At 46.6% G+C, this 25,880-nt stretch overlaps 1 protein-coding gene across 3 annotated transcripts in view; it reads right to left on the reverse strand.

Moving 5' to 3' along the window:
* DLGAP3 (DLG associated protein 3) overlaps positions 1-25,880 on the reverse strand; it is a 62,018-nt gene that overhangs the window by 22,302 nt on the left and 13,836 nt on the right. For all 3 annotated transcript variants that reach the window (XM_039474567.2, XM_003937527.3, XM_074380485.1), the window contains 4 exons: positions 16,793-16,875; positions 13,450-14,607; positions 9,272-9,477; positions 8,868-8,940 (listed from right to left, as the gene is read on the reverse strand). In XM_039474567.2, coding sequence (XP_039330501.1) covers positions 8,868-8,940; positions 9,272-9,477; positions 13,450-14,556 — 1,386 coding nt within the window. In that variant the 5' untranslated portion in view covers positions 14,557-14,607; positions 16,793-16,875. The remainder of the gene's footprint in view (positions 1-8,867; positions 8,941-9,271; positions 9,478-13,449; positions 14,608-16,792; positions 16,876-25,880) is intronic.

Below are 25,880 nucleotides of genomic sequence, written 5' to 3' on the forward strand. Positions count from 1 at the left end.
TGTGTAAGCCAATGCTGCAAACAGCCCAGTGGAGGCGGGAGGTGGGGGCAGGAGCTGTTGGTCTCAGTGTTTTGGCAAAGGCTTAGGTGTTAATACCCACTTGGGCACAGGAGGAAGGCTTTAGGCCCACATGGAGCATGGAATTGGAAATGAGAACCTGCATAAAGTTAGGAAGAGTGAAACCTTTGATGAAAATGTAGACTACAATAAAAAAAATTAGTCTTCACCACAGGCTGATGACAAGAAAGCTAGTCTGAAGTACAGGGAGGCAGGAAGGGAAAAGAGGCAAATTCCCTAAGAATCTGTACCTACAAGCTGGTCCTCACACAGACAGATACTGTGTATCTGCATGAACCTTCATGGGCCACACCCCCAAAATTAAAAATTAACATAAAACAGTCCCAAACCAGGGATATTCTAGCAGAAGCAATTGCAAAATATTTCCTGGGGAACTCACTCCTAATTCAAGCTGCTCATGCTTCCCATAGATAAAGTTCCATTGAAGATGAGTGTAGTACATGGTAGACAGCCTCTGACATAGCTCCTAATGATCTCCATCTCCTGGAATTCACACCCTTGTGTAATTTCTTTCTCATGAGTGTGGACTGGACTTACTGACCCACCTATAATGAGTAGAATATGGCAGATACAATGGGATATCACTTCTGAGTTTAGGTGACAAACAGACCATGGTTTCCATCTTAGACACCTTTTCTTACTCTCCTTCTCTCAGAGCCTTTGCTCTAGGGAAGGCAGGCTGCTATGTTGTCAGTAGCCCTGTAGTGAGTCCCACATAGAAGAAATAGATGCCCCCAGCCAGTAGCCAGCAAGGATTTGTGGCCTTTCAACAGCCACGTGAGTGCGAGTGGAGGCAGATCTTCTCCCAGATAAGCCTTGAGATGCTGCAGCTTTGATCACAACTTTGTGAGACACTTGACCCACCGGCACCCAGCCAAGCTGCTCTCAGATTCCTGACCCACAAAAACTGTGAGATAATAAATATTTGTTGTTTAAAGACACTACATTTGGGGATAATTTATATAGCAATAGAAAATACAAATTGTGATATAAACAAAAACTAAACTTGTATTGAATAAAGCCATTGAGAATTCAAGATTTCTCTGTTACAGTAGCTAGTGTTACTTTAGCTAAAACAAAATAACTTTTAAATGATGTTTAAAAGTTCTAAGCTTAAAAGATAAAACTGAAAACATAAGAAGAAAATAAGACTCTAAAGCAGGACTAAATTGTCAAAACCACCATTTTATCCCTCTGAAAATCAATCAAAGGCATACAACAAAGAAACATGTATTCATAAAAATTACTGAACTTTGGGTAAGAATAGCATGACTCTATAGTATCCTTGCCTGAGGCTGCCTTTGTTCACCAAGCCCCCAACACTATCAGTTGCAATACTTCAACAAAGGTGATGCAGCCTGTGAAAAATCAGCTGCTTCACTGTCTCTGCCAGAGGACTTCACTTAATTTGAGGCATTGTCAGTTATAGTATCAAGAACAGGGAAGGCTAGCAGCACTGCTAGGCTGGGTTTCAGCAATGTTTGGGGCAATCAATGGACTGGCGAACTAACCAGGAATTTATCAGAAAATTCCAGGGGGTGAGACAGACATAGAAAGTTTCATAAGCTCTCTGCATATCTTGGGTTAACTAGAAGCTGGGTGAATGCACGGCAGAGACCAGAGAAGCCTGAGCCACCCACACATCCCTAGCCAATGGGGCCTATATACGTGTGCCTGGGAAATAAAAGAATCTGGTGATGATTAAAAGCCAGGGTAGGTTTCAAAACAACCTGAACTTTGCCCTCCCCAGCTCATACATAGAACTACAGGCAGAGAGAGGAAGTCTAACTAGTTTGAGATTCTTGAGCACAACCTCCAAAAAATCCTGGCTGAACACTAAGATGTACAGATACAGGGTAACCCCTAAGAAATAGGGCTTAAAAATAAAAATAAGAAGGAAATAAAACTGAATGGAAACATCAGAGGCCACGTGTTGCAGACAAGACAGATTTTACAGATTTCATTCAGGGATTAACAAACAAATAAAACAGTAACAATCTTCAAGAGGAAAGTATAAGAATCCAGAGTTGCCACAATATATCAGCTAAAATGTTCAGTATTTAACAAAAAATTATGAGACATGCAAATAAACAAGAAGGTATGCATGTCCCCAAATGTTGGATGTATCAAAGACTACAAAGCAGATATTATAAATGCATTCAAAGAATTAAAGGAAACCATGTTTAAAGATTTAAAGGAAAGCATGACAACAATGACTTCATGAATACAATCACAACAAAGAGAGATTTAAAAAAGGAAAAATGGAAATTCCAGAGCTGAAGAGTACATAGTTGAAATTAAAAATTCAGTAGAGGGGCTCAATGTAATAAATGATTAGTAAACATGAATATGGATCTGTATAAATTACCCAGTATGAATAATGGAGAGAAAAAAATTAAACAGAAATGAACACAGCCTCAGAGGCCTATGGGACAACATCAAGCATACTACCGTACATGTAATGGGCGTTCCAGAGGAGGAGGAGGAAAAGGAATAGATAGGGCAGAAAAAAATATTTGAATAGACAACAGCCAAAAACTTTGCTTTTGTTTTTGTTTTTTGTTTTTGTTTTATTTAGAGACAAGGTCTCACTATGTTGCCCAGGCTGCAGTGCAGTGGCTATTTACAGGCACAATCATAATGATCACAGTGCACTACAGCCTCAAACTCTTGAGCTCAAGCAATCCTCCTCCCTCCAATTCCCAAGTGGCTAGGGCTACAAATGCCCACTACTGTGCCTTGCTATCAAATTTAATTAAAAAACAAAAATCATTAGAGATCAAAGAAACTCAATGAACCTAAAGTAGGTTAAACACTATGAGATCCCATATTCAGGCAAATTGCAGTTAACATGTTGAAAGCTGAAGACAGAGAAAATCTTAATAGCAGTGTGAGAAAAACAATTCATCACATAGAGGGAAACAACTCACTTTTCATCAAAAATAATGAACACCAGAGGGCAGAGGAATGGTATATTCAAACTGCTGAAAGAAAAATAACTGTCAGCCAGGAATTCTATATCCAGCAAAACCGTTCTTTAAAGATGGAAGTAAAAGTAAAAACATTTTCAGATAAATATAAACTGAATAATTTATTGCCAGAAGACTTATAGTACGAGAAGCACTAATGGAAGTCCTTCAGGCTAAAAGGAAAAGAAAGTAACACCCAATGGTAACTCAAATAGACAAGAGGAAATAAAGAGCACCAGAAATGGTAAATATGTGAGTAAACATAAGAGCCTCTATAAATATATTTTCCTTGCTTCTCTCTTAACTTCTTTAAATAACATAAGATTATACAAAGCACTTATCATAATACCAATGTTGGTTTAGAGCAACTGTTAGATTTAAAACATATATAGGCAATAGATTACAGTAATAGCACAAAGGGGGAAAATGAATTAGCGCAACACTTCTATATTCTATATTTTGATGAGCTAGATATACATTGTAATTCCTAGTGCAACCACTAAGAAAGTAACTCAAAAAGTATAGTAAAAAATTAATGAAGAAATGTAAATGGCACACTAAAATATTTATTGATTTAATACAAGACAGTAAAGAAAAAACAGAGGATCAAAAAATAATATGAGACAATCCAATCACATCAACAACAACATTAAGATGCCTGATGTGGTGGCTCATGCCTGTAATCCCAGAACTTTGGGAGATCAAAGTGGTTGAACCACTCAAGCTCAGAAGTTTGAGACCAGCCTGGGCAACATGGTGAAGCCCCATCTCTACAAGAAATACAAAAATTAACTGGGCATGGTGGCATGTGTCTCTAGTCCCTGCTACTTGTGGAACTGAGGTGGGAGGATTGCTTGAGCCTGGGAGGTCAAGGCTGCAGTGAACTATGTTCATGCCACTACATTATAGCTTCAATGTCGGAGCAAGATGCTGCCTCAAAACAAATTAAATAAATTAAATTAAATTAAACATAAATGGATGAAATACTCATTCAAAAGGCAGAGTGGTAAGACAAAGAAAAAAAAGACTCATTAGATGCTGTCTACAAGAGACATACCTTAACAGGTTGAAAGTAAAAGAACGGGAAAAAGATATACTATGATACTATGCAAACTATAACATGAGAGAATTTTCCCAAATTGTTGAAAAACATGAATCCACAGATTACGGAGCACACACATGAACATAGCATAGCGAAAACTGCAAAACAATAAAATCAAAGCAAGATCTCAACAGCAACCTTTGAGGAATTAAAACTACCTACAAAGACAATCAAGTTGCTAGCCAACTCCTTAACAGCAACAACAGACGGATGACAAAAGAATATCTTCAAAACACCAAGAGAAAATAAATGCTGAGCTAGAATTCCCATAATAAGCTAAATTGTATCAAACAGTATGAGTAAAATATATTTTTTGTTAAAGCCAACGTTTGCTACTAACAGATATTCACTGAAAAAATTACTAAAGAATATACTTTAGGCCGGACGCAGTGGCTCAAGCTGTAATCCCAGCACTTTGGGAGGCCAAGGCAGGTGGATCACGAGGTCAAGAGATCGAGACCATCCTAGTCAACATGGTGAAACCCCGTCTCTACTAAAAATACAAAAAATTAGCTGGGCACGGTGGCGCGTGCCTGTAATCCCAGCTACTCAGGAGGCTGAGGCAGGAGAATTGCCTGAACCCAGGAGGCGGAGGTTGCGGTGAGCCGAGATTGCACCATTGTACTCCAGCCTGGGTAACAAGAGCGAAACTCCATCTCAAAAAAAAAAAAAAAAAAAAAGAATATACTTTAGGAGGAAATAATGAGATGTAAAGAAGTAGACTGAAGAGTAAAAAAGGTAGAGATGTGAGTATATATAATCAAGAGCTAATAACGTAGAAAGTAACAATAATAATAAAGACTAATTTGACAGGTTAAAAGGTAGATCTGAAATGCTGGGCAGCAAGTCCATGCAAGAAGGGAAGAAGTCATTGAAATTAAGGTGTCCTAAGATCACTTAAGGATTTGAGGTGATGGGTACGTCAATTCACTTGATTTAATTATTCCACATTGTATTAATAAATCATAACATCACTTCATACCTCATAAATATACACACCTACAACTTGTCAATTTATAATAAAAATTAAAAGTAAAGTAAATGCTGAAAGAAATAAAATAGGAACTGAATAAATGGAAATACATCTGATATTCAAGAACAATAATATTTAATAGTGTTAAGAATACAATACCTCATGAATTAATCTACACATTTGGAGCAATCCCTGCAAATTCCAAGCTATATTTTTTACAGAAATCAACAAGCCTACCCAAAATCCATGTGTATATGCAAAGGAAGCACAAAACACAAAGCAATCTTTAAAAGGAGTAACAAAACTGTATAATTTCAACTTACCAAAATCAATCCTTACTACACAGTTACAGCAATCAAAGCATGTGGCAATAGCATTAAAGACAGGCTCACGCAGATCATTGGAATAAATTTTAAGATTCATTAATAAACACATGCATTTATGGTAAATTGATTTTGAAAAAGGGGCCAAGAAATTTCAATGAGTAAAGAAAGCCTTTTCAACAAATGATGCTGAGAAAATCAGATATCCACATGCAAAAAGATAAAACTGGACCCCTAACTCGAATCACATACATACGCAGAAGTGCGCGCGCACACACACACACACACACACACACACACACTACTCAAAGTGGGTCATACATCTAAATATAAATGTTAAACTATAAAATTCTTAGGAGAAACATTAGAGTAAATTTTTGTGACCTTGCATTACACAAAGATTTCTTAAATTTTACACCAAAGCACAATCAAGAAGATAAAAATTGAATTATGCATCATCAAATTTAAAATGTTTTGTTCTCCAAACAACAACATAAAAAATATAAAAATACAAGTCACTGAATGGTAGAAACCACTCCAGCTGACACCTTGATCAGATTTCTAGCCACCAAATTCTGAGAAAATAAATTTTTGTTGCCCAAAAGAAAAAGAAGAACAAGAAGGGAAGAGGTCATCAAAATCGAAATGTCCTAAGGTCTCTGCATTGTTCAGGAGGAGTACAGAAAAACTGTCAGCTTCAGACATTAAGTCAAATATGCATATCAAAATTATAAGGGTAACCACAAAGAATGAAATAGAATATGTAACTACTAAACCAGTGTGGGATTTGGTGGGGAGAAAAATAAAGAAAACTCAAACCAAAAGGAGGCAGCAAAGGAGCAGAAAAGCATAAGCCCAAAGGCAAGATAAATAGAAGGCACAAAATAAGATGACAGAAATAAACCCACAGGTTAGAGTTAGGATCACCACAGTACCCTAGGTTTAGGCCGAGGGGTAATCACAGCTTATCAGTGATCACAATAAATATAAATGTACTAAACTCTCAAGCAATTATCAGAATGGATATAAGTAAAATCTAGCTATAAACTATTTTTTTTAAATATACCTGAGACATAGACAAAAAACTTGAAAGTAAAAGACAGAAAAAGGTGTTCTAGGCAAATACTAAACAAAATAAAAAATAGACTAAATACTAAAATGTATATATACACATATATGGGGAAAAAGTATTACAAGACATAATAGGGTGACATCTCTAGTACTTTAAACTTTTTTCATCTTCTATAAAGAAAGGATGATAAGCCATAGCTCGAAGCTAAATACGTCAAGTATATGTGATGTTAGATAGTGCAAAGTGCTAAGAAGAAGGAGAAAGGGCAGAGGAAGGAGGAGGAGACCTCAACAATGACAGCACAGGAAAGGGGAACAGGAAATGCTGGAAGGGAGATTAAATTAAAATATTAGAGCATTTGGGAAAAGACCTGAAATAAGTGAGGAAGTGATCCATGGGAGTGTCTGGGAAGGTGACATCCAGGCAAAGGTAGTGGCAAATGCAAAGGCCGTAGGGAGTGGGCCTAGCGTGGCTGTAGTGGGAGGGAAGGGAGCAGAATTAGGAGAGGGACTCAGAGGCCGCTCTCCTCCAGCTAGGTCATCAGGTCATGCAGGCCTTGAAAGTCATGGTTAGGTTCTTGATGTTTACTCTGAGCAAGGTGAGGGTTTTGGGCAGAAGAGTGAGTGAGTGTGATTTTATCTTTTAAAGATCATGCAGGCTGTAATTAGAGGAAGAAAGGGAGCAAGAGCAAATGCAGGAGACCGACTAGAAGGCAGTGCCATTGTCCAGACAAAATGACATGGTGCCAGGAAGAACCGGTGGCAGTGGAGGTGGTGAGGAGTGGTTGTGGGATCCTGGATGTATTTTAAAGGTGGGGCCAGCAGGATCAGCTGAAGGACTGGAGGTGAGTTGTGAGAGAGAGAAGGTGGTCAAGACTGACTTCAGGCTTTTAACCAGAGCTTCTAGAAGGATAAAGTTGTCATTGTCTGAAATGGAGAGTTCAGAGGATAGAGCAGCAATTGGGGCAGTGAGGGGTGGGAGGGCATTGGGGAAGGGGTGTGCATCAGCAGTTTCGTTTTGGACATCTTAAGTTTGAGATGTCTACTAGACATCCAAATGAGATTTCAATACACCGTTAGACATACATGCCTGGCCTTTACGGGAGAGTCCGGGCTGGAGATATATATTTGTTAGTCATCAGGCCCTCAGCCATGAGCCCAGACAAGATCACCCAAGGAATAGGTATAGAGAGAGGTCCAGGGACTGAGCCCTAGAAAGCTCCAGTGTCTAGATCCTGGGGAATTATAGAGACACCCAAGACACAGACTGAGGATACGCAGCCCAGGAGAGAGTCTAGGAGAATGTAGAGCTTTTGGTGTCCTCTAAGCCAACCTAGTAAACTGTTTCAGGAAGGAGGGAATCTTCAACTTTGTTAGATGTTGCTGACGGGTCAAGTAAAATGAGGGCTAAGCATTAACTCGTGGGTGTAGCAACAGAGGCTGGTCTGATGCGAAGAGAGCTGCGCCAATCAGATTCCCCAGTTCAGGCAATGTAGCAAAGAAATACTGAGAGACTGCAGCGGTGAACAATGGGAGTCAATGTGGACAGTCTTTTGCATTGCATTTTCCCTAGCATACAGTAAAAATAGCGAACCTTTATTGAGTGCTGGCTATGTGCCAAGAACACTATTATGATGCCTATTTTTAAAAAGGGAAAGTGGGGCTCAAAAAAGTCAAGTAACTTGCCCCAGGTCACTCAGCTGGTAAGGAGCCGAGCTGGAATTCAACACCATTTCACGTGTTTCATTACTAAACGGTGCTGCCTCTGTCTAATTAAGAGGAAAGTCCACACTTAGATATGGAATTCACATTTATAAAACGCCATTTTCGGGCCAAGTACCTTGCGTTTGCATACGTTTTCTCACTGAACTCTCACAAAACCCCCTGTGAAATAACTGTCCCTACCATTGCCATTTTAAAGATGAGAAACAGAAGTGTTGAAAAGTAAAGTCTCTTGCTGGTGGTTCCACAGGATAGAGGGGCAGGGTGGCAGAAATCAGGCCCAGATCATCTCTGAGACTGCAGCATGGCCTGTGCCCTGTCTGTACAAATCAATCCTACGTTTTACATGGGGGCAGGGTGGGAGCAATGAGGCCTGGAGAGCCCCAGTGCATAGGCGTTGCCCTTACAAGCTCATCACTTTGAGGACACTTGGTGGGTTTTAAGGCTGTGATTCTCTGAGATTCCCAGCCTGAGTCAGCTCCAGAAGTCCTAGGGCAGGTTTCCCAGTTTCCCCAGAGCCAGGCCTGAGCTCTCTCCCTGGGCAGACCCCCTGATTTTAAGGCCTTGGCTGAGCATGGGATTGAATCCCCTTTTCACTCTTTCCTCCAGGCGTCTGGGCCTTTCCCTACCTGTCCGGTGGTGAGGGAACGGCTGTAGCCAGGGATGGAGCTCCGGGGGTGGATCCGGGGTGGGACACAGCAGCTGGAAAAAGCCAAAATTCCAGAGTCACAACAGTGGACTGCTAGGAGGTGGGAGAGAGGAGATGAAAGCAAGGGGGCCCCTGAGCAAGTCCTATTCCTCAGAACCCCCAAAGAGAGATCCCTTAGGAGACCCTAGGTAAAGAGACTCCTCCAATTAGGCACCAGAGAGGGACTCTCACCAAGGCCCTCCCTTTACATGGAGAGGAGTGAGACACCCCAGTTGAACCCTAAGCAGGCTACCCGACTGGCACTCACTCTACACACACCTCCCACAGAAATCCCACGTCAGCCTCCCGACCCCACACCGCCCCCGCAGCCCTCCCTGTCCTTACTTGATCCTGGCCTGGTCCACGCTGGAGGAGCGACGGGTGGTGAAGCGTCGGGCGACTGCTTTGGGAGATGTCTTGGGGCTGCCGTCGGAGTCTCCGCTCTCCTCATCCCCCATGGCTTTGATGTAGCTGCCGCTCCGCATCCTGCGGCAGGGGATCTCCCCATCCTTGCCACCAGTGGGGTAACCCCCCCAGTCATCTTGCGGCACCTGCAGGGACAGGGGCCTCTGTCTCTCAGACGTGACCCTAGTAAATCTAGAGGCCAGGACTCTTTCCCCACTGCCAGCGGGAGGTGCTCTGCCCTGGCTTGAGCAGGCACACTCAGGTACATGCAGAGGCAGAAGGGGAGATAGGGTCTCAGGCTGTCCCCCTCCCTTACAAGAGACACCTCGTCATCCTCCACAGACCTTCTGCACTTAACTAAGGGCCACCCAGAGAGTCTGAGGGAGTGACATGCCAGGCGTCAAGCGGTTGAAGATCAAAGGCCAGAGTGACCTGTGTCAATCCCACGCCCGGCAGTGAGGCATCACCTGACCTCAGTCAACCTTCTACCCCTCCTTCTCCTTCATCCTTTCAACCTGCTTACATTCCAAATCCTCTCCTCTTTCCCGCTGTGGGGAGCCACAGAGGGCTTCATGTAGGGGAGTGACATCAGATTTGTGTTGCAGAAAGAGCTCTCCCACAGTCCAAACAGAGGCTGGATTGTGGAGGGCCAGGAGCAGGGCAGAGGCTCAAGTGGCGAGAGGAAGACCAATTAGGAGGCTGATGCTGTTATCCAGGCAAGAGACGATGAGGCCTAAATTAAGACAATGACAATGAGGGGGAAGAGGAGGAGATGGAAATGAGAGGTGTTAAGGAGCATCAGTGAGCCTGATTAGACGTGGGGTATGAGGGGGCGGGAGGAGTCGAGGAAGACTGCCAGGCTGCTGGCTGAGGACCTGGGGGAGGGTGCTGCCGCTCGCTGAGCCATAGAACCCCAGAGAAACAAGTCTAGGGAAAGGTGATAGGGTCAGGGTTGAGCACCTTGAGCTTGGCATAGCACTGTTGAGCAGGTGGTTGGATGTCTGGCTCTGGGATTCAGTGGGGAGATCAGGGCTGGAGGCGGACATGTGGGAGTCATGGGCAGCAGCTGAATCCATAGCAGTGAATGAGACAGCCCAGGGGAGAGAAGAAGAAAAATGAGCAGAGATCCACTGACATTTTAAAAGGGACTGTGAAGAAAGGAAGAGGAGCCTGTGAAGTCACCTGAGAAGGAGTGGGCAGAGGGGTAGGAGGGAAGTCAGGAAAATGCCATGTCATAGAAACAGGAGACATTTCAAGAATAAAAGGAGTCGATTATGTCAAATGCCACAGTGCGTTCAGAGGTTAGTAACTCAGGCTCGGGAGTTAGAAGATCCATGTGCAATGCTGGCCCCATCACTTGCTGCCTAGGTGAACTTAAGCAAAACGGATTAACCTCAAAGTGTCATTTTCCTTGTTGGCGAATTGGTCATGATACGTATGCCAACATCAGAGGGTTGGTGGCAAAGATAAATGAGCCAATAGAGAGTTTCCAGGACACAGAAAGTGCTCAATAAATGGTAACAATTAATATAAGCACCAAAAATTACCTTTTAAGGACAGCCCTCAAGAGATCATCTGTGGCCATGCCAGGGCATTTCAATGACAGGGAGTGTGGAAGTCAGACCACAGTAAGGGGACAGGACAGGTGTGTATGCTCTAAGAACTCGATTACGAAGGACATGGAAGGTGGGATGGGGCTGCAGAAATATTTTTTAGGATGCAAGTGACATTGGACATGTTTTCAGGATGATGGAAACAGCCAGTAAAGATAATCTTTAAATCTCAGGGGGAGGGTAGCCGTTCAGGGATGAAGGGGGTCATGAGATGGACTTGAGCCCTGGAGGATGGATCAGCCTGGGATGGGTGGTCCCAGCTTTTCCTGTGAGCCAAGGAAGAGGACGAGGGTGGCTGGAAATCTGGATGCATCTACAGAGATGCTGACAGGAAGCTGAGGGAGTCCATGATGTCAGCCTACACTTTGGAAAATGAGGTGTAAGTGAAGATGTGGGGGAGAGGACCGGGGGAGGTAGGGAGGATTTAAAACACTCGTTGTAAAGAACAGGTTAAATGGGGTAGGGATGGGAGCTCCAAAAGGGGTCACACCTCAGGGAGCATAGGGTTCAGGGGAAAGATGGAGACTCGGGATGAGATGGGGTCTCTTGAAGGAACCCACAGGGAGGAGCAGGGCTCTTCGAGGGGCTAGGGCTCAATCAGAAGATGGGAACACAAAGAGATGAGGCTCCATAAACAAACAGGGGCTCAGAGTGGACAGAGGGATTCTGGAAGAGGGTTAAGAGAAAGCTGGTATCCAGTGGGAGAAACAGGGCTTCAACAATCAGATTGGGAGACCAACAAAGATGCCTGGCCGCATGGGGCTAGCCTCCCCTGTTTTTGTGCCAGGGGAGCATGATGCTGTCTGCAGGGTCCCTGTAGCCCCTTGGTTCTTCTCCACATGGGCTCAGACTTCCCAGTCCTCAGATGCCCTTGAAGTCCAAACCAGAGAGATCATTTCCCTTCCCCATTCTCTACAGAGAGGAGCAGCAGGCAGGTGGAGAGAGGCAGGCCAGCAGATGGGAAGGCCACACTGCAGGGTTCCCACACTGTAGCCACTGCAGAGCTCCTCGCTCCTCTGCAGGACACTGTGAGGTGCATGTTAAAAAGGAAGCCCCCAGGGAGGTCAGGGCAGCCCTGGAGAAGCAGCAGGGAGCAGTGAAATGGCAGCAAGTCTTCAGGGATGGCAAGAAATTAGCTATGGGGGAGAAAGGATGGGTGTTCCCTGCCTGGACCCTTCAGTTCCTAGCTTAGAGCACCTCCCTACCCAGGGAGGGGGCAAACCAGGGTCCTGATTCCAAAAGTCCCTTCTTGCTTGCATTGTGGCCCTCTATGCTCCCTTGGGCTTTCACGAGTTATCCAGGAGAGCCCTAACTTGTGCACAACTTACCCAGCAATGCCAATGTCCCCCAAAGACACACGCAGCCTCTATTCTCCACACCTTTGAACACGCTGTATAATCGTTTCCCAGAACACATTTAGCCGGCACCCAACATCTCCAACTCCTCCACTGAGATTCAGCTCTGGGGACATTCCTTGCCAGGTTGGTGAGATGTCTCCTCTGTGTTCCCAAGATTCCCAGGGTTCTGTCATATCTCATCCTCATCACACACTACATTCTATCTGCTTCCTTGTCTGTCCCCCTCTAAATTGTGAACTCCTCACAAGCAGCACCTGTCTTCATCTTTGTATCCACAGCATCCAGGAAATGCTCATTGATTAAACAGATCAGTATCAACTATGTAAAATGCAGAAATACACTGGACTTCCAGAATGCATACTGACTTTTCCTCCTAAAATTATAGCAGAGCTCAAGAAAACAATGTGGGCTGGATGAGGCTGGGATGAAGGCTCCACAGCAAATAAGAATCGGAGCTCTGGCCTCACCTGCAGAGACCATAGAGGTGGTAAGACAGAAGGAGAACAGCGTGCACCATCCACTTCCCAGAAGGCCCCACCTGAAAGGGCTGAAACCCGGTTTGTCCCCTAGTCTAGGAAAACACATAAGACAGGATCCCAGGACTCCTCTACAGACTCGGCTGTCCCACCACAGGTACCCCAGAATGACAAACCTCAACAGAGTCACATTCTGGAAATAACTGATCTTCATATGCAAACATGTGGGCTACCCGGATTACAGCAGAAAAGAGGGCTGGAAAAGGCTTTGGGGCAGGAGAACTGCTTGGCAACTGCCAACCTTCAGTCTTGAGAGCAGCTACAGCTAAGCTGTACCTCACCATCCTATTCACTGTCTGCCCTCAACTTCATTATGCCTCCAACCCCCCAAGACAGAGATCAGAACAGTCTGTCCAAAACAGTAGGTCAAGGGGAGGTCTTCCAGGCATTGACACATCATTAGAATAGAAGGGCCCCTTCAGTGCACAAATGGGAAAAGTGAAGCCCCAAAGGAGCTCAGGGTGATCCAGTGGGGCAGACCAGAGCCTCCCTGCATCCAGGCCCTCCATCACTGGGACAGCTGGCTTCCACCCAACCCTTCCCACTGCTTCCTGGTTGACAAGACTGGTGAAGGTCAAGGACCCTGTTCCCTTACCCCAAAAAAGCCTCACCTGCAGATAGTGATAAGTCCTGGCTTTGGCCTTGGTCTCTGGACCCAGGAGCCCCTTGCCTGGCCCGGCCCCCGGGTATCCATCCCGGCCCTGGCTGACCATCATGGTATGCCAGGCACTTCGCTTGACTGACTGTCCATCCAGTGACATGGACATGCCAGTGCAGGCAAGGCAGCGGCCTTCTGACCCGCCCGAGCGCCCCTTGAAGCTCAAGTCCCGGTAGGACCCATCTGGAGCCTCCAGGCAGAAGGGACCACCAGGCTCCCCAGGGGGCCTCCCACCCGCCAGGAAGCCGCTGTCACTGTCCAAGTTGTCATCGGAGCTCCACCAGCCTGTGGATTTGGCCTGGTGCCGCCCATCCCCCTTTCGGTCCTTGCTCTTGCTCCTCTTGCCGTGCCGGGACTGGTGGTGGTGGTGATGGTGGTGGTGATGGTGGTGGTGGGAGGTGTGGGGGCCTCCGGAACCCGGGCCGGGGTAGCTGTCTCCTCCAGAGCCACCTCTTCCCTCAGCTTTGGGCCCGTTATAGTCCCGCTTCCCCGGCGCCTCCAGAGAGTGAGACTTGGCAAAGAGCTTCTGCACAGAATGAACCAGGTGCCGGATGCGGCTAGGGCTCTCGCTGCGGGGCTCTGGGGCAGTGCCAGTCCCTGGTGCTGGCCCGGGCCCCGCCCCTGCTGGCCCTCGCTGGTATGGTAGCGTGTGGAAGCCATCTTGTTGAACTGGCAACTGCTTTTCAAACTGATCCAGGAGTGTGGGAGGCAGGCGGGGGGCACCCTTGCCCTGTGGGTGGCCCACACAGTCTTCACAGGTGTCGAAGGGGCCTTGGCCAGGGTACATCCTGGGGAAGGTGCTGCTACCCCCCCCAACCCCGGCCCCCCCTGTCCCTCCCTCAGGGCCTACCGATGGCCCTTCACTCAGGCTCAGGGGCCCTTCAGGAGAAATGTGTCCCAGGCCAGCTCTTGGGGCACAGAAGCGGGGCTCAGTGGAGAAGGCCTCCCTGGAGCCCAACAGGTATGGGGCCCTGGCAGCTGGGCCCACGTCCATATGCTGCTGGTCAGCAAAGCGGGCTGGGCGGGGATGGCTGCCTCGGTCGCCATGGTAACCCCTCATGGCCTCAGCAAAGGCTCTTCATAGTCTTGGGGGCCAGGCCCCAGGAACCTCCTAGAAAAATAGGGAGAAAAAGTATTTGAATTGAACAGCCCCCTTCACCTAAAACCATCTTTTATTAGGCATTCTTATATCCCTTTAGGTAATACATGTCAATTTATTATGATTAATTGCACTATCCTCCCACAAATGGGCTAAAAATTCCTTTAAACAGGCCGGGCGTGGTGGCTCACGCCTGTAATCCCAGCACTTTGGGAGGCCGAGACGGGTGGATCATGAGGTCAAGAGATCAAGACCATCCTGGTCAACATGGTGAAACCCCGTCTCTACTAAAAATACAAAAAATTAGCTGGGCATGGTGGTGCATGCCTGTAATCCCAGCTACTCAGGAGGATGAGGCAGGAGAGTTGCCTGAACCCAGGAGGTGGAGGTTGCGGTGAGCCGAGATCATGCCATTGCACTCCAGCCTGGGTAACAAGAGGGAAACTCCTTCTCAAAAAAAGAAAAAAAATTCCTTTAAACGGTCATAATAGACAAAGACACTCAAGGGCGCAAACTAATCCCATCATTCAACGAATGCTGCAAATCTGATAAATACTTATTCACGAGAGGATATTCCCTCAGTCAAATGGGTTCTTTAATGTCCTTAGAGACTGGGCACAGTGATTCACGACTGTACTTCCAGCACTTTGGAAGGCCAAGACAGGAGGATCACGTGAGCCCAAGTGTTCAAGATCAACCTGGGCAACCGAGCAAGACCCCGTCTCTATAAAAAAATTTTTTTCAATTAGCCAGATGTGGTGGCACATGCCTGTAGTTCTAGCTACTTGGAAAGCTGAGGAGAGAGGATCACTTGGGCACAAGAGCTCAGAGCTGTAGTGAAGTATGACTGTTTTATACCACTGTACTCCAGCCGAGGCAACAGAGTGAGACCTGGCCTCCAAATTTATATATATTTATGTTTATATTTGTAAATGTATATTAATATTTATAAATGCATATATATTTTATATACATAGAAATATTTATGTATACATATATATAAATATATGAACATTTATGTATAAATATATATATATGTACTTTGGGGTGTGGGTATCCTTAGATTACCAGAAACAAAAGGATACCCAAGAAAACATAAAATATTCAGAGAAACCAGTCTTTAGGTGAACTAGCTTTTCACAAGCTGGCATTAGGCAAATAGATCCATAGCCACATCTCTACCCCAACTCTGCTCTACATCCCACTGTTGCAAGAGCCAGGCCTCAGGGTCACAGCTCCCAGCTGCTATGAAGAAAGAGAACACTGGACCCAAATCTACATATCCAGCACCATCCCGCAGAAAAACCCCTCCCCTTCCTTCCACATCCTGTGCATTCCATCTGGCTGTAGGCTCATTCTCCCTCCCCTGCGGACTGAAATAAGAAGGAGAACCTGAGATGACTCTTTCTCGTTCCTCTTCTGAGTTCCAAATATTCCCCCCAAGAAATTTCCCCTTTTGCCTTTTACCCCCACCCTCCACTCCCATTCCACTGGAGGGGAATCACGAAGGAGGAAAATCCATAAAGAAGAAGAACAGCAGCTACACATAGTAGCATCTGAATCCTAAACAGGGATTGGAACCCAGGAGTTCCTCCTCCCAGGAACAGAGGGAAAGCAAGGAAGGAAACAATGGAGAAAAAACTCTGGAACCAGTGCTCCTGGCCCCCATCCCAGGCTTTCCAAGGCTACAGGACAGAGAGGTCAGCTCTCAGCAAGAGCTGCCTCCAATCAGGACTCCAGGAGCTGCCAGGACAGGAGCTACAGCAGGAGGGAGTGACAGCAGGAGGGACAGGGGCAGAGGAGCTGGCAGACGGTGCCCTCCCTCATCCTCGACCAGGCTCCTGGGCCATCTGCTGACTAGGAGGGATGACAGCCTCAAAGACTCCAGACAGCAGCACCTCCAAGACTCATTCTCTTTCTCCCTACCACCACCTCCCCACATCCACCTTTCTTCCAGATCCTGCTCACCGCTCATCTCCTACTATTTCCCAAGCACTTGCTATATACCAGGTACTGTGCATACCTGATATTCTCTAATCTCACTGAAATCTTGTGACGTAGATATTATCCACACTTACCCATGAGAAAATTGAGCTCAAAATGGTGAGGTCACAAAGCCAATAAGTGGATGAGTCACTTTGGATCAAGATTCAAACCTGAGTCTAATCCCCGTCTCCCAGACTATTCTATCACTCACCATCCACGGTGTCCCATCCTTGATGTCAGGATCCCCACCACCAGGCAGAATCCTAACTTCAGAAGGCTCAGGACCACTGGCTCCTGATGGAAAAGGAAAGGGTGGTAAGCAAAAGGGACCAGACTCCCTCAGTCCTCAGAGGACTGGTCTCTGGCCCTGACAGTTTCCCTTCCCAACCCCCCAAACTGGACTGACTAGATCCCCCATGATGCAGAGCCTTTGAACCCCCAGGGAAATGAGGTTGGCTTCATTATGCAAATACATGCAAATGTGCGTACAGGTTGGACTACCTCCAACTGTAGGTGTCTGTGGGATCTGTCCATGGTGCTGAGCCACTGCATTTTTTTTTTCCCCCCATTGCCCTCAAATATTATTCCATTCCACAAACATTTGTTGAGCAGCTACCATAAGCAAGAGAGTGAGAAGTTATATAGGTGATTTAAGAGTGGTCCCTGTCCTCGAGGAGTTTGTAGTTTAACAGGGGAACAACTTCTCACGTGACAGAGTTATTACAGGCCACTTTATTTTTGCACAAACTGTTCCCTCCTCCTAGAATGTCCTTTCATCCACCTCAAAGCCCTCCCCCTGGCTAACACTTACTCATATTAAGCCCCACCTTCCCTTGAAGACTTTCTGTGCTCTTATTCTAGGTTATGCTCTTTACTGGGCTTTTATAACACCCTGGGTGTCCCCATGAAAGCAGCTATCACACTGCATTGAAAATGTCTGTTTCGGTTTCTGTCTCCCCACCTAGAATGTGGTCTTCTGCAGGATAGAAACCAAATCCTATTCATCTCTGGATCTCCAGCACCTAACCCAGGGCTTTGCCCAGAGCCAGCCCTTAATAAGCATTCACTAAGTAGACGAATAAACGACTGTGCTGGAGAGAGGTACCAAAATGTTGGTCTACTTCAGATGAAGACAGGATCAGATTCAATAGAGGGCAATCAAGGAAGACTTCTCAGGGGAGAGGGTGTTTGTGATGGAGTACAAGATGTCTGTGTGTCCCACACACAGAGGTGGTGGGGAAGAGAACCTACCCTGTGAGGAAACAGCAAGCACAGGCAGAAGAAGTGTGCAAACAGGGAATTCTAAGGGGTGGGCTCAGAGAGTTCTGGCAGACAGGGAACGGCAAACAGTGGGAATAGGAGAGAGAAAATCAAAAAGGAAGATGACTCTGAAGTTTGCAGCAGCCGTGACTGGAAGACTAATGATGCCATTATTAGACACAGGGACATCAGGAAGAACAGCTAGCTTTGCAAGCATGATTAATAGTAGTGGAAGAGGCACAGTGAGACATCAGGAAGAACTTCCTGACCCTGAAGGATGTGAGACAATGAAGAAGATTGTGGTTTCCTGAGAATCTTCCATAGAGGACAGGGTGAGACATGCCCAGCCCTGGCCCACCCTGGAACCTGGACTGTGGAAGCTGTTGGTTACCCTGCCTGAAGGAAGACTGGGGTGACCTCATAGATACCAACCGCCTGGCTCTGGATGACAATTCTCCTCCATTACCTTTCTTTGGGGAAACGGGGAATTTCAGATCAAGATGGCCTTTCAAGCAGTTGTTGGAAACGCACCTGGAAGCATCTCTCTGCCTTGAAAAGAAGGCAGAAGGATAGCCTGGCCCTTCATCCATGTCATTCTCTTCCCTCTTCCTGCCGCAGGCAGGACCTATATCTGAGACTCACAGCACAAAAGGCCACTTTGGCAGAAGCCCAGACTGTCCCATTTGTTCTGTGTGTGGTGACGTCAAGCTGGAGCCTCACAGAACTTCCCAGTGGTGGACATTCCTAGGTGCCCCTCTGTCTCCTGCTTCACACAGGTGCTGCTGGCAGGCCACTCGGCTTTCACCAAGGCCTTATCAAACCTCAGCCCCTTTGGCATCAATCCACGTTCTCCTTGCTCTTGTCTTGGAGAAGATAAGCCCAGTAGTTGCTGCCTTCTCCAGACAGACCAACCCTCAACGCCTTTAGCCTTTACCCAGGTCCTACAGGGCAGACCTGTTTAGTGGAAAAAGCACAGGTCCTGAGATCAGAATGTATGTGACACCTGACATACCAGAGGTGGCCTACCCTCCCTAAGCCTCAGGATACCTGCTCACATATCTCCTAGGACTTTAATGGATATCAAATAACACAATAACTCTTACAAACTCTAAAAGATTATACAGTGTAATCCTTCATGAGAAGCCTTTCTTTTGGATTTCCAAAATCCCCAATGTCCAAATAGTAAACAATATAATCAAATCCAAATTACTGGGAGCAGGAGATATCCAATTTGTGGATTTTTCTAAAGAAAATATTTAATTAACAACTGGGTTCTTCCTATATGTTATGCTTTATGATCACATTCATCCCCCCACACCACCTGCCTTCATCCCCCCACACTGCCTGCCTTCACTCCATTACTAAACAAAATCAATAGGAGGGAAAAACAAGTGAGGAAGGGACTAATAATTCAATCCATCACCATGTCCTATGGAGTTTGCTTCCTAAAAAACAGATGTGCCCATTTATTTCCATATCCATCAAATCTTTGTCAGCTGACTCGCTAAAACCCACTCCCAGCCTCCTCGTCCTTATCCCAGCCTCCTTTGTAACTAGAGGCCATGCGATTTCATTTTGGCTAGTGATATATACATGGAAATATGATGAAGGTTTCTAGGACAGATTTTGCCTTTGTGACCAAAGGGGTAGGACTTGCTAGTGCCATCTTTCCTCCCCTCCATTTTGGCCTGACTACAACCATGATGGCCAGAGCTAGGACCGCTATCTTGCCACCACGAAAGGCCTAGAGAATGGCAGAGATGTCAGTCCTGGCATCATCAGGCCATGGAACCAACATGAACAGTTGCTCTACTCCGGGTCTATATGTGATAAGGAATGCGCTCTTTATTTAAACCATTGTTGGCCAGATTTCCTGTAGTATTTGCAGCAGAAAGCACGGCTAATGAATCCAACTGTCCCTGAGAACACCATCTCCTTCCTGCCTGCATGTCTGCACATCTTCTCCTAACTGGTCTCCCTGCTTTCTTTTTTTTTTTTTTTTTTTTTTTTTTTTTTTTTTTTTTTGAGACGGAGTTTCGCTCTTGTCACCCAGGCTGGAGTGCAATGGCGCGATCTCGGCTCACCGCAACCTCCGCCTCCTGGGTTCAGGCAATTCTCCTCCCTCAGCCTCCTGAGTAGCTGGGATTACAGGCACGCACAACCATGCCCAGCTAATTTTTGTATTTTTTTTTAGTAGAGACGGGGTTTCACTTTGTTGACCAGGATGGTCTCGATCTCTCGACCTCGTGATCCACCCGCCTCAGCCTCCCAAAGTGCTGGGATTACAGGCTTGAGCCACCGCGCCCGGCTTCCCTGCTTTCATTCTTACCCTGCTCCAATCCAAATGGCCATTTGGAAATGCAAATCTGATCATGTCACGCCTCTGCTTAAAACTCTTCACTGGCTGATTGATGTCCTTAGGATAAAATGGTTTCACTTGTCCAACAAGGCCCGCAGGGTCTGGCCCTTCCTACTTTTCCAACATCCTCTCAAAACATGCTCCCCTTGCTTTCTCTGCAGCAGCCAGGACAGTCTTTTGTCAGTCCCATGATCCCTCGCATCACGGGGCCTATTCCCCCTGTTGGGAAAGCTTTTCCTACCCACCTCTGCCTTGCTAACTCCTACACACCCTTCAGATCTCAGCCCAGTTGTTGCTTCCTCAGGGAAGCTTTCTCTGGCCTCCCTGACTAGGTCAGATCCCCCTGCTGTTTGCTCTCAAGGCACCATGTACCTGTCCCTTATATTGTTACCATTTTAAATTTCTGTGACTCCTAGATCGTCTGTCTCTCCCACTAGAATGTTAGCTCCCCATAAGTGCAGGAATTTTATCCATCTTATCCACTGAATTCTCCCCATCCCTAGAACAATGCTTAGCATATGGCAGACATTTGCTGAGTGAATGTGAGTCTACAAAACGAGAGCCTTTCATTTATGATATTTTATGAGAGTCCCAAAACTGTTTCAAGGGATAGACATTATCCGCCCCCTCCACCTTCCAGTGTACAGAAGAAGAAACTGAGGTTTGGAGAAACTAACTGAGTTCCCCAAAGTCACACTGAGAGCTGCTGTCAAAGCCAGAAGTCAAATCCAGTGTTGGCCGATTTCAAAGCATTAGCTTTTCTCCTGTCTATGTTGCCAGCCCAGAGAAGTCAAACTTACTCAATACCATTACGAAGTGAACAGAGTAATGAAAGTGAATCTATTTTTTTAAAGCACACAAACAAATAAAAAGACCTCATCCATACATATCTTCCAGACCTAACCAGAGTGTGATTTAGCCTTTTCCCATGTGTGGTGAGCGCTGAGTTTATACCAAGTCCAAGGTCAGATTAGTATAGAATAAAGGATGCTACCTGAAGTCCTGTGACAATTCTGGGTGCTGGTGTTATTTTTCCATTTTTATTGCACCAAGTCATCCAATCACTCTCAGGACACATAGAGCTGCCCAGATTGTGAACCTGGGGGCCGAGGGAAGCAGCCACTTTTGCAGTAGCCTATGGCTGGCTGGAAAGTGGAGAGTGAAGGAGTCTGGGAGGGTGCTGTGTGTGACAAATTCATCTCTGATGCAGCTCGAATCTATCCGGGAATGGAAGAAATGGCACAGATGCCGTCACCAAGAAATTACCCAATTTAGCACCAACTACACAATCCAGCAATTCGTTTCTTAAACCGGAACTTGCTGGGGGCTGCCAGGCTGGCGGGGTTGTTGTTACAAATCTCACTGGGAAACCAGCTGTGTAATTCACCAGGAGGTTGTCACTGCCCCAAGCAATTACCTTCCAGAAAAAGAATGGAAAATGGGAGAAGGAGTCAGAGTGTTTTCTCTCCCTCTCCCTCAGGGCCCTGCCCAGCCAAATCAGTTGGTTTTCCTTTCTTGAGACCTAGACAACTCACAAACTCCCTTGATTAAAGCAGTTATGGGTATGGACTCTGTCATCAGACTCTGTGGGCTCAAATCCCTTTCTACTCACTTACAGGCTGTATATACTTGGGCAGGTGATTCACCTCTCTTAACCTGTTTCCTCGTCGGAAAAATGGGGATGATATTAGAGCCACTGTAAAGGTATGAATGATGTAATGTTTAACAAGGTAAAGCACAGAAATCCGCTAGCACTGTCCCTGATACATGATAACAGTAGCTACTTTATCACTGTTTCTTCCACTGGTTTACAGTGTGACACTGGGTAGGTCACTTAATTTCTCTGGATGACCATCTAAGACCAAAGATACTCAGCTGGGGAAAAGATAGATTCTTACTCTAGATTATCCACATCTGGGTACCCAGGGATCCAGGTGTGTTCGACAAAGGCCGGTGTCTCAGAGTTTGGCACAAAGTAATGCCTTAGGCAAAGATGAAGATTTCAAAATTCAAATATTAGCCAATTAACTCCTTCCCCGGGAAGCGGTCTGGGAGAGCTACAAGTTGAACATGATGGTTCAAACAGCAGCAAAAGGTTAGAGTTGTTCCCTTGTGAAGGTCAGCCCTATCCAATCCCCTCACCTGGAGTCTATGAGGTCATCCCCACACCAGTTCCAACACAGCAGAACTTCCAGCAAGTGAGGCCTAGAATTCATTTTGCTGCTGTCGGCCTGGCTCCTCCATGCCTGTGGTAAGCCTTGTGTGTCCTTGGGATCCCAAAGTTTTAGGCTTTGCCTACTGACCCCCTCTCCCTGTGTTAACCAACCAGAATAGACAAGATCGTGCCTCAGTTTCTCTGTCCAGCCCTTCACACTGGAAGCCCTAACACAGAGCCTCTGACCGCAGCTCATAACCCTGATCATTCAACTGTGCCCATGGGTAGGCATACCTCTGGCCCCTCATCTCTTCCTACATCCAGTTCTGCCTGAGGCCCCCTGACTGATTTGACACTGGCTTTGCCCAGATGCCTGTGGCAGGGTCTCTGTAGCTGGTCCTGGTCCCTGGCTTCCCTCAACCCCACTACCCAGCCTTGTTGCTAAGACTCGGCAAGCCTTGTATCCAGCCCCGCCCCTTAGGACCCAAGGAAAATCACCTCCTCCTCCTCCCCTCACTGCCCCAGAAAATGGAGAAGGAAGAAGGGGAAACAGAATGGAAGGAGAGAGGCTTGCCTGTTTATTCATTCACCTTTATTACTTTATTTAATCAACACTTCCTAGAGGCTTAGGGCAGACATTTTACAGAAAAGGGGTTTACAGCTCCAAAACACTTGAGCCATTTATGCAGATACAAGTCTAAATCCATCTCCTGACCCACTGGACAGTGCTCGGCCTGTGAATAACCCACACTACCTATAATCTCTTTGAAAATCCCACCTCAGGGGGCTTTGCACTTGATGTTCTCTCTGCTGGAACACTCTGCCCCAGATATTCCCATAGCTTCCTCTGTCTCATCTTTTGGGTCTCAGCTCAGAGAGGCCTATCTGACCACTCACTCCAACTAAAGTTAAGCTGCAACCCTGGGTATGCTCTATATCACCTGCCTCATTGCCCTCAGAGCACTGATTGCCCTTTGAAATTATTTTCTTTGTCTATTGCTTGTTTATAGTATGCCTCCCCATAGTAGAACATAAGCTCCAGAAGGGCAGGGACTGTATCTGTTTGTGTGCTGCATTTTGAGTGGCTAGAACAATGTCTGTCACTAAACGGTGTTCAAAAAATACCTGTTCTGTGAATGCATATTTTCCCTTCCTGCCCTCATCCACTCTGCTCCTATGTACAACAGCCCACAGAAAGGACCTCCACTCCTTTCCCTTCAAAGGCTTTGGAGAGCCCTGGAGATTCTGGTATTAGAAATCCAGCCTTTATACCCAGCCTTGTTCACGATGTTTGTCCAGCCACTCTGCTTAGCAGGTAAAGGCGGTTCTTTTCCACTTGCATCTAGGTCTCCCCCAGATATGTCACTCTGCATAGCTCAGGGAAGATAGTGGAGACAGAAGGGAGAGTAAGAAAGAAAAAGGTGTCGGGCGCGCTGTAATCCCAGCACTTTGGGAGGCCGAGGCGGGTGGATCACGAGATCGAGACCATCCTGGTCAACATAGTGAAACCCCGTCTCTACTAAAAGTGCAAAAAATTAGCTGGGCATGGTGGCACGTGCCTGTAATCCCAGCTACTCAGGAGGCTGAGGCAGGAGAATTGCCTGAGCCCAGGAGGCAGAGGTTGCGGTGAGCCGAGATCACGCCATTGCACTCCAGCCTGGGTAACAAGGGCGAAACTCCGTCTCAAAAAAAAAAAAGAAAGAAAGAAAGAAAAAGGTGACCCTCCCCATGCTGCAGAGAAAAGAATGAGGCAAAACTTTCAGGGATGGGCTGCAGGAGCAGGATTCAGGGTCTACCAGCCCCACAAAGGTCCTTCACTCAGACTTGCTGGGCCCCAGCTCCCTTCCCAGCTGGAGCTATGTACCCAAGAGGCATCAGAAGCAGAGCCTGGGGTTCCTCCTCCTTCTCCAGGGCTGCCCAAAGCCCCCTAAGACACAATTCAGCCTGACCAGCCTCACTCCTTCACGCCCCCTAATTGCAGCCATGGCCAACTGCTTCCAGCCCTTTCTCAGCTATCTCCTCTGTTTCTGTCAAGTGAACCAATTCTCAGGCTGATCATTTCCACTTTCCCCCTCTCCTGAAAGTCTCCAGGAGCCTTCTTTGGGGAAGACTGCACACTGCTGAAACGGAGGACTCCTAGGACTAGAACTCCTGTAGGACCCTGGTGAGGGGCAGCTGGTAAGAAACTATGGCTTCTGGGTCTTCGGCTAAACGGCTTTGGGTTCATATCCCAGGTCCATCACTTACTAGACGTGTGGCATCAAGGAAGCTTCTTTGTCTCTCTCAAGTTAAGTTTCCCCATTTTCAAATGGGAGCAAGAGTAGTCCCTTTCTCCCTGTGATGTCACAAGCACTAAGATAATGCAAGTAAAGTATCTAGCATGGTGCTGAGGGTTAGCTATCGATAACTAGGGAGAAGCTATTTAAATGCATGAGACTTGGAGGCAGGGAAGCTGGGAGGGTCTCTAGACAGCTTTGGGCAAAGCCCGTAACTATCCATACATGACTTGGTTTGGATCAGAAGTGGGTAATCTGAAAACTCATTTGTTTCACGCATGTAGGAATTTCTGTTTGCCTGGGCTCCTTGTGAAGACCTCCCACACCCTGAGCATATGGAAGACAGCAGAGCAGTCCTGGTAGTCAAAGATAATAGCACCTGAGACGAATAGAGGACCTTGATTTACGGACTCCCACAAACCGCTGTAGCCAGGATTAGAGGTTTCTCTTCCAACTCCAGGGAGCTGGAAGGGAAAGCCCAGCAACCTCATAGCTGGGTACTGGAGAGCCAATCATTCACTTCCATCCATTATGTCACAACCTACCTTTATGACCATGAGCAATTTGTGTTATCTGTCTGAGCCTCAGTTTTCTCATCTGTAAAATGGGATCACAATACCTACCTCCGTAGCTTGCAGCAATGCGTAACTAAGCTGACCTATTCAAACAACTGCACATATATCTCCATATGTTGACTTCTTTTGACTTTAGCACCAAAACACCCTCTTTCATTTGTATGTGATTTGGGCTGGTGCTGCCCTAACCTCCAGGATGCGCCACACCTGAGCCTTTCAGGGCCGTCAAAGAATAACAGATAGGAGCCCAAGCCCATGAAGAGGTCCACTGGGCAGGAGTTACTCAGCCTGGCCACACCAATGGTCTTTCCTACTCTCTGTGCCAGGCGTCTGGTCCCCTCCTGGGGTCCAGAGCTTGGGACTGCCTCCTGGATGAACACACTGTCCTGGAAGTCTCTGTGTGAGCTGGGACAGGGGCTTCCAGCACCAGGGCCTGAGCCCTCCTTCTGGGCCTCTCCCACAGAGGAGTCAAGCACAGGAAGCCAACCACAGAGGCTTGCTGGTTGGCTGACTGCCAGGTTCACATCATGGCACTTCCCACCCCTCAGCTCTGCCTGAAACCCTGCCTGACCCTGCCCCAGCTTCAGGGATGTCTACACCTCTGCTCTCTCTGAGTTTCAGAGAAGACAGCCAGGAGCTGGGGGACACAGCATGAGAGCACACAGAAGGAAAAG

This window comes from Saimiri boliviensis, chromosome 11 (assembly GCF_048565385.1).
Source record: "Saimiri boliviensis isolate mSaiBol1 chromosome 11, mSaiBol1.pri, whole genome shotgun sequence".
In the NCBI taxonomy this organism is placed as follows: domain Eukaryota; kingdom Metazoa; phylum Chordata; class Mammalia; order Primates; family Cebidae; genus Saimiri; species Saimiri boliviensis.